At 41.4% G+C, this 19725-nt stretch overlaps 1 protein-coding gene across 2 annotated transcripts in view; it reads left to right on the forward strand.

Annotated features, from left to right (window-relative positions):
• Positions 1 to 19725, forward strand: part of mtmr14 (myotubularin related protein 14) — a 37417-nt gene that overhangs the window by 12036 nt on the left and 5656 nt on the right. Inside the window, exons 8-18 of one of the 2 annotated variants that reach the window (XM_012873375.3) lie at positions 135 to 205; positions 286 to 360; positions 1285 to 1351; positions 4227 to 4312; positions 4735 to 4811; positions 8249 to 8285; positions 8437 to 8507; positions 8598 to 8656; positions 9934 to 10066; positions 11957 to 12133; positions 18860 to 19066. In XM_012873375.3, the coding sequence (XP_012728829.2) occupies positions 135 to 205; positions 286 to 360; positions 1285 to 1351; positions 4227 to 4312; positions 4735 to 4811; positions 8249 to 8285; positions 8437 to 8507; positions 8598 to 8656; positions 9934 to 10066; positions 11957 to 12133; positions 18860 to 19066 (1060 nt within the window). The remainder of the gene's footprint in view (positions 1 to 134; positions 206 to 285; positions 361 to 1284; positions 1352 to 4226; positions 4313 to 4734; positions 4812 to 8248; positions 8286 to 8436; positions 8508 to 8597; positions 8657 to 9933; positions 10067 to 11956; positions 12134 to 18859; positions 19067 to 19725) is intronic. The other variant, XM_012873376.3, reaches the window with a different exon arrangement.

The raw sequence follows: 19725 nt of genomic DNA on the forward strand, positions 1-19725 counted from the left end.
CCGCGGTCCGTGTATCTGCTTAAACATTATTTTCTAAATGTCCTGTTCTAATTTATTAAATATTACTATCAGTACCTTGAAGATCAGAACTGTGTTGTCAGCTGCTGTGTAGAAAAATATCTTTGTTTTTTCAGGCTGTGAGTTTTTTAAGGACTACAAAGACAGAGACTACACAGCTGAGGGTCTGGTGTTTAACTGGAATCAGGTACTGGTTCTGCACCTTTATCTCTGCCCAGTCTTCAATAAGAGCGTGCTGTTCTGATGTTCCTTTGTGCCCATTTACAGGACCATGTGGATGCTCCTCTGACAATCCCTGTACGCTTTACTCAGAACCTGAACATTGACTGGAGTCAGTATCAGGTGAGCTCACCTCATCCTCTGCTCTGCTTGTGTTTTTCTTGTCTATTATTTTTATCATCAGCTTGTTTTAGTGCTATCTCTATTCCTGTTTTTGGCTCACATTTCTCCTTTTCCCCATTCTGTGGTTAGTTTTACTTTCTAGCTTTGAGGTACTATAGCGCCATCTGGTGCTCATACTATGAAGTGTCTGTCTCAGCCATTCTAACCAATTTTACAGGTCTATCAAAAAAAAAAATCTAAGAATTAAAAAGTATTTTTTTCAGTAATTCAGTTAAAAGTGAAATCAGGCTGAATTGTGTTAAATGCACTGGAGAAATCAAAGTACATTGTCCTCACAGTGCTGCCTGCCTTGTCTAAATGACAGTGGGTTTGTTGTAGCAGATGTATGATGGCCTCTTCAACTCCAACTCAATGGCAACGAGCAAGCTGCAGGGGTCCTGTGGTTTTACCTGCAGGTCTTCAACATTACTGGAACTTTCTCCTAGGTTAGGCTCAGGCAAAGAGATGCTACAGAATCTCACAGAGCTGCTCTGCATGGGATAATCAACTTACAAAGACACATTTGTGTTTATTATGTGTGTCAAAACCCTTTTATGCAACTCCCACGTCTGATGATAATCTTATTTATTTAATTTATTTAGACAGACCTGTGTGTAAACTTCGCTTCCACGGAGGGAACATGGCGGTAAACTTTTCAGTGACTGTAGTGAAAGTGGTTTTAAGATTGGATTTCTTTTAACCAAGCACTTCTGCAGCTCATGTGTAATACCAGTGGATACTGCAGACAATGTGAGGAAGAATAGCTTTCTTTTCTTCTAAAACTGCCAAGGCTGCCATGTAGCTTAAGGAGGGTTGCCCTGTTGCTGATGTGAGAACACTGTTTTCATTCACCATTGTGTCTGCTTTTGTATGTAATGAATTTAGTCGTGGGACCTGGTGGAGCAGACCCAGAACTACCTGAAGCTGCTTCTCCACATCATCAATAACGATGGTAAGTGGATGTTCCTCTTGCTGGTGATACAGAGCTTCAGTTATTCACTGGCGTTTTTTTTTTTTTTTTTACTGAGAATCTTTTTATCAGTTTGGTCCAATCATATGGAGGACCAAGTCTTCCATGTTTAAAAATAAATACAGAAATAAATAAATGCTCAATAAATAGATAAGCATACAATTAATTGCCACCAAAAATACAATAAACAAATAAATGTAGGTAGAAATGAAATTATACAGTGAGACATAAATGTATATATCTCTTTTAATTAGCTTCTTTATTTATTCGCCTTTGTAATAATTACCTTATTTATTTATTGTCCGTTATAATCTTCAACTTTATTTATTATTACTCATTTTTTAAGTATTTATTTATATGCATGTTATAATATTTTTGTCTATTTTATTCTTAAAAAAAAGCACGATAAATAAGAACAAAACTTATTAACAGACTAATTGGCATTTTAGAATGCATCTGGTTAGCAGAACTGTTTTCTGGTGCAGCGTGCAGCCATGACTGGTTCTGAATGAAGGCTTTATCTGGGAGACGCTCAAAAAAATCATGACTCTGATCGCTCTCTCTGCTGCTCTGTTACCTGCAACAGAAATAAGATGTGAAAGAAGCTGAACCAGCTCCGCAGAAGGCGGGTCTAGACTGAGCTCTGGATGGACAGAACTGTGAACAGATCATCCACAGCCCAGATGGGCTTCGTTATTTTTATGTTATTTTTTTATTTATTTGGCACAAAGATTTACTCGCCATGTGACAGCTCTGAAATTCACTCGCCAAACGGGAAATTTACTCACATTTGGCATCTGGCGAGTGTTAATTTCAGACCCTGCGTACAGCGTTTTTATTCTTCCAGTCTATTAGCAGCTTCCCTTAAGAGGTCGGACACTGAACGTCTGCCTGCTGAGTTTGACATTACTAAACAATGCTTCATGTCGGGGAAAAGCCATGTAGATTGACCGATGCAGTAAAATGCTAACCAACCAATGGGCAGAAGTTGAGCCCTTAAGACACAGCCCCTCCTCATTTGCATAATGAGGCAGAAATGCATACAGAAATGTAAAAAGGACAGGCAGAAATGTAAAAGCGACAGGCAGAAATAAATAGCATCACAGAAATATATAGGGTAAAAAAATACAATGGAAGAATAAAACAGACAAAAATATTATAACGTAAATAAATACTTAAAAAGTAATTAATAAAGTTGAAGATTATAACGGACAATAAATAAATAATGTAATTATTACAATGGTGAATAAATAAAGAAGCTAATTAAAAGAGATATATACATTTATGTCTCACTGTATAATTTAATTTCTACCTACATTTATTAGTTTATTGTATTTTTGGTGGCAATTAATTGTATGCTTATTTATTTATCGAGCATTTATTTATTTCTGTTCATATTTTTAAATATGGAAGACTTGGTCCTCCATACAATCACCCTGATTGGGGGAAACATATTAAGGAATACACAATAAAGGTGAGACCACACGTTCCTGTAGACCGCTAAGGGAAGAACCTATTTGACCAGAAAAGAAATGTTTACCTTCACTCTGTGTCCAGTTGTAGTCCATAATCCAAGGGACCATATTGTTACTCAATAAAAACTGTTCTTTAAGCCTTTTTGCTCAAATCTGTGATCAGGCTGTTTATAAAAATAAATATGAATGTTGAGACTACACAGTTGAGGTTAACTAAGAACTTGATGAATATGTCAAATTGGAGCATGGGTCCAGGTGTTAAGAAAACCTGTTCAGCAGCATGATGGCTGCATCCTCTACCTCACTGCAAAGGGTCCGTAGCCTTCTCATTTGGTCTCAGAATCGGGCCTGACTGCCTCTCCAAACGTTCCCTCATGATGGAAACACATGAATGGGTTGTTATCAGATACATGCTTGGAATTGGCCTTATGAACTACGGAGCATCTGGTGTATATAAGGTGTAACTTCTCTACTCAGTCAAAATGTGTTGGATGGGGTAACAGCATCAGCCTTGGGATGAAGGGCCACTGTTGGTATAAAGAATTAGAGAAAAGATAAAAGGGATACAGTGTCTGTTTTAAGGCTAGAGCTGCAGCAGCTACAGTATCCAGCACATCATGTAACCCAAACCTTATTTAGAAGAAGCTGGTTAACTTGACATCTACCACTGGAAGACCTGTTGTGTTCTAACTTTCCTAATGAGTGTACTTATTAAGAGATGTGAAAAAAGTGGAACATTTAAACAGAGGTTAAACTTAGATTGGCTGCGCCTCTCTTTTAGGGCCGGACGATAATTCAATAACAATGTATATTGATCGATAGAAGTGTGGTGTGATAGAAAAAAAGGGTCAATAAAAAGTTCTGCAGAAGAACGGTTTTGCTTCCATTGCATTCTAGCCTATCATCTAGATCATGTACAGTCATTAATCCTCCCAACCAATCACAAACATAGACCCAGGAACACTGTCATCAAGCTCCGCCCCTTCAAAGAGAACACATTCTTTTAAAAAAACTTAAAAAAAAAAAGTTTTGGTAAAAAAGTTGGTTCAATAAAGGAGTTAGTTTGACTTCAGTGTCCTGTATCTAAAATAGGCCATTAAGCAACAGCATAAAATGGCCAAGGCTGCACTTAAAACATATGTTTTGAATTTTTTCATAATAATAGATATCGATCAATACATCTTCTATTTTACTGATAGGCTTTTTTTCTATATCGTCCAGCCGTATGCTCTATAAAGCACAAGTCTTTGAAAAGCTCCCTGACTAAGTGTCAGACTGTGGACTGTTGAAAGTTTGCATTGTGGACTTTGTATATTTCCATTTGTATCACTCTGGTTGTGCCTTAAAGGTTTCACACTGAAGGTGGTTTTATATTGTTTCAGATGACAGCGGGCTTCTGGTGCACTGCATCTCAGGGTGGGACCGAACACCTCTGTTTGTTTCTCTCCTCAGACTCTCCCTGTGGGCAGTAAGTTCTTACACTCCTTCTCTTCCACTTTAAGGGTTAGCGTTGTTTCATGTCCTCTAATCTGATGTGAGCTCATTTAGTCTAAAACATTTGTTATTGATTACAGTAGAGGTTGATTTCATATTGGGTTAGATGAATAAATGTCAAAATCTGACACTCCAGCTAAAATGAAGGGAAAAGAACCCTGTTTCGCAGCACATGTAACCAAAATGAATCTTGCTCACTACCATTCTCAAACACTAAGGCACTTATATTCAATTCAATTTTATTTATATTGTGCCAATTCACAACACGTCATAACTTTGTTTAGTATGGTGCACAGGAAAGGATTCCCTGGCCTCAATAGTACATGTAAAGACAAAACTCTTCCATAAACTCAACGACTACCATAAATATGAGACTTTCTCTTGTGTATTTCACAGGACGGTGCAGTGCACGCCAGCCTGGAGCCTGCTGAGATTCTATATCTGACCATTGCTTATGACTGGTTTCTCTTTGGGTAAAAATAATCCCTTCATTTGCATCACAAACTTGATTTTATGACTTTCAGCAATTCAAAAGTCCCAGCAGCATAGTAAGCATAGACAGTGCTGGGCTGGCAGGATGGCTACTGTTATCTGCTGTAACATGCACTCGGTTGTATCACTCGTAACTGTGATTTGATTAATGAAGCCCTCAGATCAGGTAAAGCATCTTAATTCCTCCCGACCACGTTGTATACATAGTTCCCACAGGTCTGAAAAGGAAGTGATCCATGCCCCAAAACTGCCATGTTGGTAGGCAAGTGCAAGGCAATGCAACCACAATCATCATGGCTTCCAGACAAACAAAAAGAAAGTACATGGATAATTTTGACCAATGTGCAAGACGATCTATAGATGATCTATAAAATCGATGCTATCAGGATCGACCTATATAAGGTAGAGAATGGACAAATCTCAAACAACGTGGACTGACTGCCTCTGATATCTCACTAGTTAATAGTTAACTGGCATAGTTAATTACTTAGTGAACATGAAGAGTGCCTATACAATGGAGGAGCTTCGTGGCCTGAAGTCCATGGACGCATACAATCAGTGTTTTAACGGCCTTAAGGATGTCTGAACTCTTCATGTGATTAACAAGGTTTTGGTGACTGTCAGAGTAAGTAATTACAATAACACACATACATGTCCCTCCTAGCTGCAGATACAAGCTACATTAGCTAAGCTGATTTGGCTAGTGCTTCACGGATAACTCTCTCAGTACAGTATACTTGTTGAGTATTCAGTCAAGGGCCAAAAGTATTGAGAATGACATAAATATTATATTTTCACATGATCTGCTGCCCTCTGGTTTTCATGTGTGTATGTCAGATGTCATCACATACGTACAGAAATACAATTGCAATCATATTATGAGTAACAAAAGCTTTTAATGACAGAATGAGTTAATGCAGCAAGTCAGTATTTGCAGTGTTGACCCCTCTTCTTCAGGACCTCTGCAATTCTCCCTGGCATGCTCTCAATCAACTTCTGGACCAAATCCTGACTGATAGCAGTCCATTCTTGCACAATCAATGCTTGCATTTTGTCAGAATTCCTAGGTTTTTGTTTTTCCACCCGTCTCTTGATGATTGACCACAAGTTTTCAATAGGATTAAGATCAGGGGAGTTTCCAGGCCATGGACCCAAAATCTCTATGTTTTGTTCCCTGAGCCAGTTAGATATCACCTTTGCTTTATGGCAAGGTGCTCCATCATGCTGGAAAAGGCATTGTTCATCACCAAACTGCTCTTGGACGGTTGGGAGAAGTCGCTCTCGGAGGACATTCTGGTACCATTCTGTATTCATGGCTGTGTTTTTAGGTAAGACTGTGAGAGAGTCGACTCCCTTGGCTGAGAAGCAACCCCACACATGAATGGTTTCAGGATGCTTTACAGTTGGCATGAGACAAGACTGGTGGTAGCGCTCATCTCGTCTTCTCTGAACAAGCTGTTTTCCAGATGTCCCAAACAATCGTAAAGGGGATTCATCAGAGAAAATTACTTTACCCCAGTCCTCAGCAGTCCACTCCCTGTACCTTTTGCAGCATATCAATCTGTCCCTGATGTTTTTCCTGGAGAGAAGTGGCTTCTTTGCTGCCCTCCTTGAGACCAGGACTTGCTCCAAGAGTCTCCGCCTCACAGTGTGTGCAGATGAACTCACACCTGCCTGCTGCCATTCCTGAGCAAGCTCTGCACTGCTGGTAGCCCGATCCCGCAGCTGAAACACTTTTAAGAGACGGTCCTGGCGCTTGCTGATCTTTCTTGGGCGCCCTGGATCCTTTTTGGCAACAATGGATGAAATCTCTCTCCTTGAAGTTCTTGATGATGCGATAGATTGTTGACTGAGGTGCAATCTTTCTAGCTGCGATTCTCTTTCCTGTTAGGCCATTTTTTGTGCAGTGCAATGATGACTGCACGTGTTTCTTTAGAGATAACCATGGTTCACAGCAGAGAAACAATGATGCCAAGCACCAGCCTCTTTTTAAAGTGTCCAGTGGTGTCATTCTTACTTAATCATGACAGATTGCTCTCCAGACCTGTCCTCATCACCACCCACACCTGTGTTAAAGGAGCAATCACTGAAACAATGTTAGCTGGTCCTTTTAAGGCAGGGCTGCAATGACGTTGAAATGTGTTTTGGGGGATAAAGTTCATCTTCTAGGCAAATATTGACTTTGCAATTAATTGCTGTTACGCTGATCACTCTTTATAACATTCTGGAGTATATGCAAATTGCCGTTATAAAAACTGAAGCAGTAGACTTTGGAAATATTAACATTTGAGTCATTCTCAATACTTTTGGCCATGACTGTATATATCAGGGTTTCCTCTAGGATTTTTAAAACCATTGAAGTGATTAAAAACAGTGATTACATGTGTTGGGAACTACAAATGACCTTTATGAAGTGATTTCATGGGCGCCTCCCTGGTGAGGTGTTCTGTGAAGGTCCCACATGGAGGAGACCCAGAGGAAGACCCAGGACACGCTGGAGGGACTATGTCTCCCGGCTGGCCTGGGAACCCCTTTGGATTCCCCCTGAGGAGCTGGCCCAAGTGGCCGGGGAGAGGGACGTCTGGGTCTCCATACTGAAGCTGCTGCCCCCGCGATCCGGCCCCGGATAAGAGGAAGACGATGGATGAATGGAAGTAAAATAAATACTCCTTGGTAGTCAAACTTACTAAGCTGTTTCTAAAGTGATTCTGCTTACCAACATGGCGGTTAGTGACAGGGTACCTGGATATATGACATCGCATGAGAACGATGTATTCACTTCTGCAATTTACTGCTCCTCCATCCAGCATGCTTTATTTCCTCTTAGGGTTAACCTCTCCAAAACTACCTGTAATTAGGGGCTATCTCAGGAAAAGCTGTTCTCTGCCATATAGTTAATAGAAATACATCAGTAGACTTTGAGTGACCCCAGACATGGTCCCGCCAGATGAATATCAGAAATAAACATCATGAATCTACCTGTTTAGGTATAGAATCCACAGAAAATACTGTTGGGCAAAAGAGCAGAATGTCTTCATGGTGCTTGCTCAGATAAAGGTATCCTGAAAGTGATAGGAGTCTGATTCTGTTTCAGTACATGGGACTGCACTGAATCAACGGGATCTCTGATCTCCACATTATTAGCTCCGATATTTGCAGTACCACCAGAACAGTGATGGTACCGTGTTTGTTAATCACATACAGGCTACAGCGTCCCCCTAATTACACATCAGCCACAGGAGCAAATCTTCATCTGGGGCTGTTGTCCTCCCTGTACGGATCACTCCTGATACTGTCTCTGATGTGTCCTAACATATGTTGATGACTCACGACTTTAACCAAATGATGTTTGCCATTGATGTGAAGGTATTACGCTAATTATTTGTCTATTTTTAACAGTATATGTGTTTATTTTCAGTCACATGCTGCCAGATCGACTCTCCAAAGGGGAAGAGGTACACATGCTTTAAATCTGAACCGTTGCTAATATTTTTCTCAAGTTACTCATATTAAAACAAAATGTCACCATGTGAAAAAAAAGCATCAGAACTATGAAATTAATTCAGTTTTCATGAGTATCTTTCTGTCTCAATTTTTCCCCCTCAGATTTTCTTCTTTTGCTTCAATTTTTTGAAGCATATTGTCTCAGAGAAGTTTTCTGCTGTTAGAAAACAGAGGTGAGGACTAGTTTGTCTTTCCTTCTGTCTGTCTTTCTTTTTAAGTCTGTAATGTATTGAATGTATATAGTTCTCTTGTTGACTTTTCAGAAGGAAAAACTCCCACTTCAAAGACAGTGAGTTCACTGTGGAGGACCTCTGCCAGCTGAGTATGTCTGTGTTAATCTGTGCTCAAACATTACTCATGACTGCTGCTCCTTTAATTAATCAGATCTATTAGTTCATTAAAGGCAAGGTGCAGCCTGCATCAGACTTATATGCACAGAACACATGACAGCTAGGACCGAACACTAAAGAGAGGTATTAAAAGAAGAAGTCGTAGTGTTTTCTGTTAGGACTCCTTGGTTTCACCAACTTTATTAGTTTATTTTTAATTTTAACATGGTTAGAAAATAAACGGTAAATGTCCCCAAAGCGCTTCACACTACAATCATTCACACATTCACTTAGCACTGTTTTCTGTAGTTTCCATAACGGTTCAAGTGCTGGTTTATATATTTATATTTAGTCCCAAAAGTATACACATTACTCCAGATATGCTAAAATAAGGGTAAAATAAAGTAGCTGGACTGATTTGTGATTGGCTGTTTGCACCTAAATTCAAGTCAAAAAGGACATGTAAAGACAAACATTCTTGGATAAGTTAAAGTGTGCAAGTAGTCATTAGCAAGAATCTGAATCTTCAATTTACAGAACTGTGCAATTTGCATGGATGTCCTGTTTGTGTTCAAATGGACATTAGCATGTGGGACACAGACCCTGACCCTTTTCTAGACTCATGCAGCATGAACTATGTCTAGATCTTGTAGATGGCATCCCACAATCCCCTATGTTGACCTTAACAAAGTCTCATAAAGCCTAATTTATCTTGGCTTATATCTAATTTTGTACAGCTTTGAGATTAATCAAAAAGTTATTTTGAATTGATTTATGTGAGAACAGACTACAAAAGGACTTCTCTTCATTGAGAGTTGAAGATTAGACTTCATTTGAGCAAGAACTCTGTTAAACTCACTTGCATACACAATATTGCAAAGCAACAGTCATTCCATGCATATGCATTTCATACAATGAATGGCGTGAAACAATATGACAATGATCAGTTGTAAAAAGGGTGAGGGAATCTGGTTTAGACTCAGAACCCCTTCAATGGTGGACAGGTTAACTCCCTAAGTCCCCACAAGGCCGCAGGCAAAGTGGGGACGTTGAAGCTCCTTCACCCATCAGTCTGGGTCAAAGTTTTCTATGGCATAATGCAGCTAGCTGTTGTTTTGGCATACAAATATGTACCCCCCCCCCCCATTTTAACACCACCAAAAAAAAGTTACTAAAATAAAAAAATAACTTTTTTACCCTTACAGCTGTTAAAAACCTGAGTTTATTGTTGGTGTTGTTAGGTGAGGAACTGCTGTTTTGCTGTTTTCAGGGTCCAGAGATCGTGGCAGTATAACCAGTCTGAGCAGCGACTTTTCCCTCATCACTGAAGAGGTAGCTGGTGCCTCCTGCCCCGGTGCTGACACTGTTGACCTGTTCTCCAACCAACCCCAGGCCTCCAACTGGTCAGCCTCACACACAAGCTCACATGCTGCCATTCTCCTCATAAATGGATCACATTGGTTTGGAAAAACAGAGTTTAAGTGAATATTTGACTCGGATTAATCGACTTGTAGACGACTGAGTCTGTAAATTTCAGTCAGCTGCTATTTAACAGCTCATTTTTATTTAAAAGTTACAATGCTGGAGATGTTTCAGGCCAGCAGTAATAAAAGATGGCTGTTTCTTTGTCTTCAAAATAGATTTGTGCCAGAGAGCAGTTATTAAAACTTTTGTATTCATAAACAGATTAAACCTTTTTCTTAAAGGGGCAATGATATTACTGTATAAACCATTTCATGTAGTTGATATTGCTGCACATGTAAATTCTTCATGAAAAGATAATGTCAGCTTGTTTTTTCAGGCCTAATGTCCCACCTCATTAAAAGGGTTGGTTGGGGGTAATGATATGCACCTCTCCCTAGTTGACTTCACTCTTATTGGCTACAACCATATTTGAAAAACTGGTCAAATGCGACCCCCCCACCCCCACCCCACCCCGCCCCATTTTCCCTCTCCATCCACACTTGGTTACAAATCCATTATTATGGTTTTACGGCTAGTTGAAGTGTTTGCGTTGCAGAATGTTGCGTCGCAGATAGCGCGAGGATTGCATCATCGTGTGATAGTAGTGTACTTGTAGGCTTTAAATAAAATTAAAATCGTCATCCATGGAGTCAAGTATGAAGTGAGATCTGCTGGTGGATTGGTGCTGGAGCCGCAGGTAATGACATATTGATGTTTCACAGTAAAATGAGATCCAAAGTAGGGCTGGACGATGTAGGAAAAAAAGCATATTGATAAAATAGAAATCAGATTGATCGATATTGATAATTATCAAAAAATTCAAAACATATATTTTATGTGCAGCTGTGGCTGTTTTATGCTGTTGCTTAAAGACCTATTTTTAAATAAATTAGTTCAAATACAACCCTTTATTCAACCAACTTTTTATCAAAACTGTAAGTCTTGAAATAAAGAACGCATATTCTGAACTCTTTGAAGCTTGGTGAAGGAGCATTCCTAGCTCTATGTTTGTGATTGGTTGGGAGGATGTAATGACTGTAGTATTAATCTACATGATAGGACAGAATGCACTGTTGCTTTCATTGAACTTTTTATTGACCCCCTTTTTTTCTATTGAACCACAAATCTATCTATCGATCGATATATATTATTGAATTATTGTCCAGCCCTAATCTAAAGTCTGCACATGTAGTCTTTCACTTGTAAACTCAACCGAATCCACTTTGCTTTTCATCAATTGACTTCCTACCTGAACGATCCGCTTTACTCTAGATTGACGTGGAGTTGGCGCAGCAAGTGTCAAAAATAGAACAGCCATGTATTTTAGAGAAGCAGCGCTTCTGGGACGCTTCAGAAATGCACCGCGGCACACTGGGTGGAACCGCTCTGACTAACTAGACTTACGACTGGTGCATCAGCTGGTGGGAGGGGGGAAGGCTGATTAGATCAGAATCAGATGGAACAAAATGTTTTCTTATTAAATGGTGTTTTTAAGACATCAGCTGTAACCCATCTTTGATTCGGGAAGGCTGTTTTTGCAATCTGAACCAGAGTGTTGGTATGAGAGCTGCTGGTGTTCAGCATCAGTAAGGACCGCTGGACAAAAGAAAGTTGCTCAAAGCAGAAGACATTTGTGAAGGTTTCACTGACAAAACTGGATGGTTTTATATTTTTAAAACTATGCAAAATGTTTTGTCAGCGATTTGGATCAGTGTAATAAAACTTGCACTTTGTTAAATATAAGTCCAAGACAGTCCAAAACTGTGATCTGTTGTTTCTGAAATAGTTCTGCATAATGAGCTGCTTCCGTGGACTTTCTCTGTTCCCAGGAGGAAAGTTCCCACCTCTTCTCCTCCAATGGTCGTTTGGTGTAAACAGAACCCTTTGGAAGAACATCTCTCCCATCCAGTTAACGAGGCCAAGTCTTCCAGTTCCTCCTCCTCCAACCAATCAGATCATGGTGTCTTACGCTCTGGCAGCAGTCCATTGGCTGTCCCCAGCAGAGGGTACGTATAGTTATGAACTGGTTTGTGTTTGCATGACTTATTATTTTTATTTGCACTTGGCATCAGTGATCTGAATTTTGCATGATCTCCAGAGGCTTTGTGTTCAGCTCTGAAGCCTCCTTAATCTACTCACAAGCAGCTGTTCTGCATTCATGAAACACTTCAGGACTAAAATAGGAGCTCATGCATGGCCTATGAGCTGTTCTCCTCTTGTGGGTTCACCCATGGGGAGCAGACGTTAGGCTTCTGCAAGAACTGATCTAATCTGCTACTGTGAACATTTGTCATTTTAACTGATGAAATGTAACATAATTCTAGATCAGCAAAGGAGAAGTGAGATAAGACCAAAGGTTACTCAGAGGTACAGTATCAGAGCACTGTACAGTTTGACAGGAAGTTGGTCTCTTAAAAAGGGATATTTTCATTTTAAATCACCGGGTTACTTTGCTGTTTTGCTATTTTGTAACATATACATAAGAGATAAAATTTCACTTCAGCCAACTCCCATTTTGTGTCCATCTACTTTCCATTGGACATTTGTCTATGTTTAGATATTTTGATAAGTCTGTGATATCTATTGTAAAAATGGACAACTCATTTTATTTTATTATTTTTAGTATTTCATTATCTCCACTTTTGATTGTGGTAAAAATTTCTATTAAGTTGATTTTTATGACTTATGAGAGTATGTGACCCTTTGATCAAGCCATATTAACTAGGTAACATTCTGCTGCCAGAAGCACTATATTGCCAAACGATTCTGTGCTTTCACACACACGAACTTGAATAACTTCCCATTCTCAATCTACAGGCTTCAATATTATGTTGGTCCAACCTTTGCAGCTATAACACTTTTTGATCTTTTAGGAAGGCTGTCCACAGTGTGTTTCTAGGCATTTTTGGGCATTCTTCCTAAAGTGTATTTGTGACACTGATCTTGGACGACAAGCTTTGGTTGGTTCTCAGTGCTCTAATTCATCCCAAAAAGTGTTCTTTCTGGTTGAGGTCAGGACTCTGCACCGGCGAGTCAAGATCATCCGCACCAAACTTGCTCAATCCATCTCTTTCTGGATGTTTCTGTTTGCACTGGTGAACAGTCATATTGGAACGGGATGGAGCTACCCCAAACTGTTCCACACAATTGTCATGGTATACTGAATAATTAAGAGTTTCTTTAATTGGAACTAAGTAGCTTTGCCCTACTCCTACGAAACAGTCCCATACTATCATCCTCCTTCCATCAAACGCAACACTTGAGTCATGTAGGCAGATAAAGGCCATTTTTCTTGCACCTGCCAAACCCAAATGGGTCCATTGAATTTCCAAGCAGAGACCCGATTCATTGCTCCAGGCAACATTTCTATAGTGCTCTAGAGTCGAGTGGTGACGTGCTTTACACTACCTCCAAAGCCTTACATTGCACTTGGTGATGTATGGGTTGGAGGCAGCTGCTATTCCATGAAGCTCTCTACACACTGTTCTTGAGCTAATCTGACGACCACATGAAGTTTTGAGGATATTGCGCAATCAAATGACAATAAAGTTAATCAATACTTAATAAAATAATCCTCATTCTGTCAGGTATTATCCTGTAAATATCAGCCCAATTTGGCTTTGATTGTAAGACAGTAGCTGAATGAGTGATTTGAACTCTAGGATTCTCTAACAGCTAATTTTCCACACATATGGAATTAATGAGTGACAACTTCTCTTTAAATACTGTATTTTTCAGACTATAAAGCACACCTAAAATCCTTAATTTTTCTCAAAAATTGATGGTGCACTTTATAATCCAGTGCGCCTTATATATGATTACTGGCCGATTTTATGTGGTACAATGCGCTCAAAAATTTGTTCAAATGTGTAAGTATGACTTTGGTAAGCAATGAAGCTGCTCCGCTCAATTCAGAGCATTACGGTATACCGTGTCACTACCTGATCAGACCCCTGAGCAGTCTACAAGACTGCCTGACTGTAATGTTGAAATTAGATCTGCATTGATGTAAAGGCCCCCACGTTCTCGGGCATACTTCACTACGTTGAGGTCCGCGTGTACCCGAGGCATACTCAAGGTGGACTCTGCACAGACTCCGCGCATACAGATACGTGCAGAGCTAAGTTTTTACACCCTCGTACGCAGTGTCACACTATAAACTTCTTGGCCACAAGAAGTCTTTGCATCAAACTGTTTTATATGTGACACCAATCTTGATGCACAGAGCTGCTCCAAGCAGGATGCGCGGCTTCATAGCCCCTCTCAGTTCTCACTGACAGGTGTGCAGTGGGAGCCTGCTAGAAAAGAAATGGCTCTAGGTGCTCAGCTAGCTAATCACACATTTCACCATCCCGTTTCCCCGCTTCGTCCCTCTGGCAGAAAGTGTGGGAATTGTAGGAAGAGAGGAGCAGTTTAACTAGAACAGTCAAAAGCAAAACAAATGGGTTTTTAATCTTGATTTAAAATAATTCAGGCTTTCAGCACTTTGACTGTTCTCTTTCAAACCTTGCTTGGTAACTAAATATGGGAAGCACATTCAGGCGTGACCAATCATGGAAGCTCCTATACCACCATGTCTATCATTGACAGCTCAATCCATGCTTGGCATGCCCTCCACCTTTAAATGTGCCCCTGCCCTACACTTGACATTCTCGTTTTCTTCCACGTAAAGATCAGAGTAAAAACTGCTTCAGCTGTCCGAAGGTTTTGATTACCCATTTAACAGTTTGTTGACTCAACTGTCAAGGTTAGTCCTGAATGTGGGTTATTCAACCTTTTGGGCAGAAAAAAAGAGTGAGCTTTCGTTAAGATAGGTAGGTTTTTCTCGCACTGTGGCGGACCTCCGTTTTTAAAATTTTAATCCAGTTTCTGTTGCTAGCTAAACGTTGACCGCTGGTTCCTCTCAGGGGAATAATGGTGGCAGCAAGACTAAGGATGTCGGGTCCCGGCCTTGCCCAGCCTGCGGACTGACTGTTTCAGGGAGGGATCCTCATCCCCTCTGCATCGCAGGCATGGGGGTAAAGCACGCGCAAAAGTCATTAGCTGATTCTGGCTCATGCGACCACTGCTGTTCTATGGCGCCGTGGATTTTACAGCAACACTTGGGGGGTTTAGTGGCCTGAAAAACTGATCCGTCTTTAACAAGTCAAGTTGAAACCTGGCGGCAGTTCCAGTGGGGATGAGGCTGCAGTAGTAGGTGTGAGTTGGGGAGAGATGGTAGAGATGGAGAACCCCGTCAGGGGTTTACCCCCAATGTATGGTCAGCTTCTTGACTGAGGACTAAGGAGGCTGCGGTGAGGAGGATAACGTGGGCATGAACCTCGATGTCCTCGAGGGCGGAATGAGGACGATGATGAAGATGCCATTCTCCCTCTTGCCCAGTTATCACGACCTGGCAGCTCCATCAATGAAATGGCTCAGCCCCCACCAGGCCCGTGCAAGGTCAACCTCCACGAAGTGTGTAAGCAGGCTGCAGCCTGACTTGCCATCTAGTGGTCCACATTGCAAAATGATGGGAAAGAGGAGAGAGATTTATATGACGGGCAGATCCCGCCAGCCACCGACTAAGCAGTTAATGCCTGGTGTTACTGCTTGCATGAAGGAGATGAAGCGGTATTGGGATAAGCCTTTTTGTCATAGGGTACCGTCAAGGGATACTCAGGGCTAGAGATAGCTCGCTCCATGGCGCTTTGGCTTGCAGACCCCCTGGTGATGGAGCAGTCAGCTGTTGTCACCTCCATCATAACTAGCACTCCACTCTGACAGACACAGGACCGGCGCATCCACATACCAGAATGTTTATAAGTTGGCGGCTCAGGCCTTTACAAATTTGAATGTGGTCACTCTCCTCCAAGTCTACCAGGCAGAGCTGTTTCAGGAAATGGGTGTCCTTTTAGATAAAGGCACCCCGAGTCCCACAGTTTGGTAGGAGATCTGTGTTGTACCGAATCTTATCCTCTGCATCTCCAAGTGCGCAGTACATGGCTGTGGCCGTGTTATGGGCTTAGCAGTAGCAGGTGAAAGATCGCTTTGGACAAGCAAATCGTCATGGATTATCCATTCGACCCATCGCAGGCGAAAGGGTTGTTTGGAGTGGCAGTCAATACCACGCAGCAAGCTAATGACCTGACGAAAAAGCAAGGTGAGGCGTTTGACTTGTCTCCCGCGCAGTGCAACTTTGCGCCATCCACCGCCTCATCAGGGTTTTACTGCTGTGGCAGCAGCCACACTCGTGGCATGGTCAAATCACCCCTCCTACCCTCCGGATGGGAAGACATAGGAGCTGGGGCGACCAGCAAAGGCTCAGCAAGCAGCACTCACGGAGATTTCTGCTATGAGCCCACAAGGGACATTTCAGCAGCTCTCTCGCACCCCAAAGCGGAGAAGAGCAGAAGCTTCAGTTCAAAGGCTCCCAGTGTTTTTTCCCTCCCTCAGCGCCTAATGGGGTTAGCTCAGAGGGAAGAGGGTTTAAGCTGTTCAACGTTCACATGTGGCAGAGTTGAAGAAACAAATAAGACCAACCTTAAATATGCAGAGCAGTTTGCTACCACAAGAGGGTGTAACTACTCTACCTGTAAACTTCATCCCTCCAGGGCCCTTGGCTGTCAAGCTGCAAGAATGGCACGCATCTGCTGTTCACCCCTGGGTGTTGTCAAGGGTTGCCAAGGGTTACAGGCTACAATTCTCAGCAAAACCGTAGAGACACAGTGGAATTGTGTGGAGCATTGGAGAATTAAATTACTTCTCTCTTAAAACAAGGATCAGTTTGAATTGTGCTTAGCTTTGGTCCCAGTTTGAGTCAAAGGCTTGTCCATCTTGGCCAGTAAATGGACACTGCAGCTTCTTGGTGTGAACCCTCTGGCGGTCCACGGGAAAGAGATCAATCTTGGTTGCTACAAAGGCTTTGAAGGTCAAAAGAGGTGCCTCCACCTTTGGGCAGTCCTAGAGAAAATGCTTAGTCCTACTAGTTTTCTTTTTTATGGCTGTAAGGCACAACAGACGTCTGTAACAATTGACTCTGCAGAAAGTTGGTGACTTTGGCACACTTTGCAACGCACCATCCACTAAACATGTCCTGTGTTTTCACATGTCTTATAACTTTATGCTTGAGTTGCTTCCTCTGAGTTATAATCGCAGTAAAGGTTTTAACACCAAACACAAACAAATTGAATGGAGTGAGTGATTTAAACGTGGTCCCGATGTAAAGGCGCAATCTGGAGCGAATTAACGGTCGCTGATGACAATGCTGTATTTCGAGCAATGTGTATAGCGCGGATTGTTTGAGAGAGGGGTAGTGTCAAGCGACCAATGGCAGGCGATCAGTGCGAAATATTTTCCTTGTTCGCATTCGAAGTGAACATACCTTAACAGATGACTGTGGAATATGCAGTAACGAGGACATTTCATGACTGGACTTCTTGCAGAGGAGTCATCCTATCACAGTACTGCACTGGTACTCACTGAGCTCCTGAGAGTGACCCATTCTTTCACTAATGTTTGTACAAGCAATGTGCATGCAAAGGTGGTGGACTTTATATACCTGTGGCCATGAAAGTGATTAGAACACCTGAATTTATTGAGGTTCCTGGAAGGATGAGCCAATTTTTTTGATGAATACTGTGTAATATTTACTGGAGTCCTTTCCATGATGTAGATCAGGAGGAGACAATAGTGAACTCCTTTAAATGGGAAGTTTACAACCACTAATGGATTCCACTGGTATTAATGTAGCAGACTCACACAAAGTAATGCCTAACTGAAGTGGATTCAAAAAGACACATGGTTTTCAATTTTTGTTGCTCATAGAAAAACTATGAAAAGTGTGTTGTATAACTGAATTTGACGCCCCTTACCCAAATATCCCACAATGCACAAATATTATTAGTGCAACCAACTGCCTTAATAAATTCCATAAACAGTGAACAGTTTGTTTTTATGCCTTCTAGGTAGAAATGCAGCTGTTGTGTTTCTGGCAGAATGAACAAAACAAACTATAATCATTTGATCTTGCATTCCATGTCTGAAGGCTGTTTTTCATCAAAAGTTGTTAAGAACCTGCTAATTATACAGTTATGGTCATAGATTGTGTAAGGTAAATAAAATAACTGACAGAGGAGATGACAAACAGATGCTGTTGGACTTTGATAGGTTTCTGGAATAAAGAGAGGTCAGTTATAAACAGCTTTAAGAAGAAGGGCCACAGGTCTGGCATAAGGGAAAACTGGTCAGAGATGCATCGACTTTAACTACAGTGCCAGGGCTAGTGCTAACCCAAAGCTTTCATGTGTAATTGATGTTTGCCTCAGGACTCAATGCCAGGTGCTCTCTCACTAAGATTAGGTAAGAAACTCCTTTATTGTCCCACAATGGGGACGTTCAGGTGTGACAGTAGTTGCACACTAGATCAGTCATGAAAAAACAAGCTAATCTGCGCTAATGTTAGTTCTACAGCAACAGAAAATGAACTTATCAGAAAGGCAGAAACAAAGGGGAAAAATACAAGCATTGCACAATTAGTGACAATACAAAATGTTCAGGTAAAAAATTTAAAATTCAAGTTAAACAGAGGAAATACAGCTGCCCATTTACAGAATCATGTGAGAAAAAGCTTCTCTCCTGAAAGGCTTGCAGTGAACCTGTTAGCATTAGCATTATACCTGGTGATAAGTCCTCCAGCATGTTTCTGCCAGTGTCTGTCTAACCTTTCTGGTTGTGTTACCTTTGTGTGTCAGGTTAGCTGCAGAGTACTCCAGATCAGGCTCCTCCCTGTCCACAGAGTACGGAAGCTGGCAGATAGTGTCCGGTTGTGGCAGCATCCACGACCACGGCCACTTTTCTGAACCGATGGCCTCAGTTTCCTCCAACTCGTCTGCTATCACCTCTGCATACGATTCCCCACTGCCCTTCAGTTTCCAGGACGAAGGGCCCAGTGGGCGGATGTAAGTTAAACTGGTATAGATACAGTTTGGGGATGCAATCTATGACCTCAGTTAGTCAAGTTTAATTTGAGTAAGTGAACTTCACAGGATTTTTACGTGAAATTTGAGATACTTAAGTTTAGCACACTTTCTTGGCACAGTTCAGTCTCAATCCAGTGGCAAGGATGGCAGCTCCCGGAGTGCTTCAGTAGAAGGCAGCTGGACATTTTGTCTCTCAGCCAAAAGGTTTCTTCAGTTGTGAACATGATTGGAAGTAATAGGCTTAGGCGTTGTAGTCGTAACAATTTCACTAATAAGGCCGTCAAGTCACTAATGGGGCAATAATGACACGTGAGTCACTGGCTGGACCCTCTATTCAGCTCAATATTTGGGTCATTGTTAACCTGAGAATCCAAACATGTCTCTAACGGTGACATGTGAATGGTTCTGGTCACATATTCCTAGGTGTGAGTGGTTGTTGTTAAACCACATGGGAAGACGAGTCAAGGCAGCAGAGCAGATGTTAGAAGGATGAAACCTGACACTGCCTCCTCTGTTTAGTGTTTAGTTTTTCATATTTAACATAAATGGCTTCTTTCACTCCTCTCTCAAACCAGCTGATTTCCCTCTCCAAAATGTGCTCATGGCTGTCTTCAAACGACTGTCTCTGAGATGCAAAT

This window comes from Fundulus heteroclitus, chromosome 20 (genome assembly GCF_011125445.2).
Source record: "Fundulus heteroclitus isolate FHET01 chromosome 20, MU-UCD_Fhet_4.1, whole genome shotgun sequence".
Taxonomy (NCBI): domain Eukaryota; kingdom Metazoa; phylum Chordata; class Actinopteri; order Cyprinodontiformes; family Fundulidae; genus Fundulus; species Fundulus heteroclitus.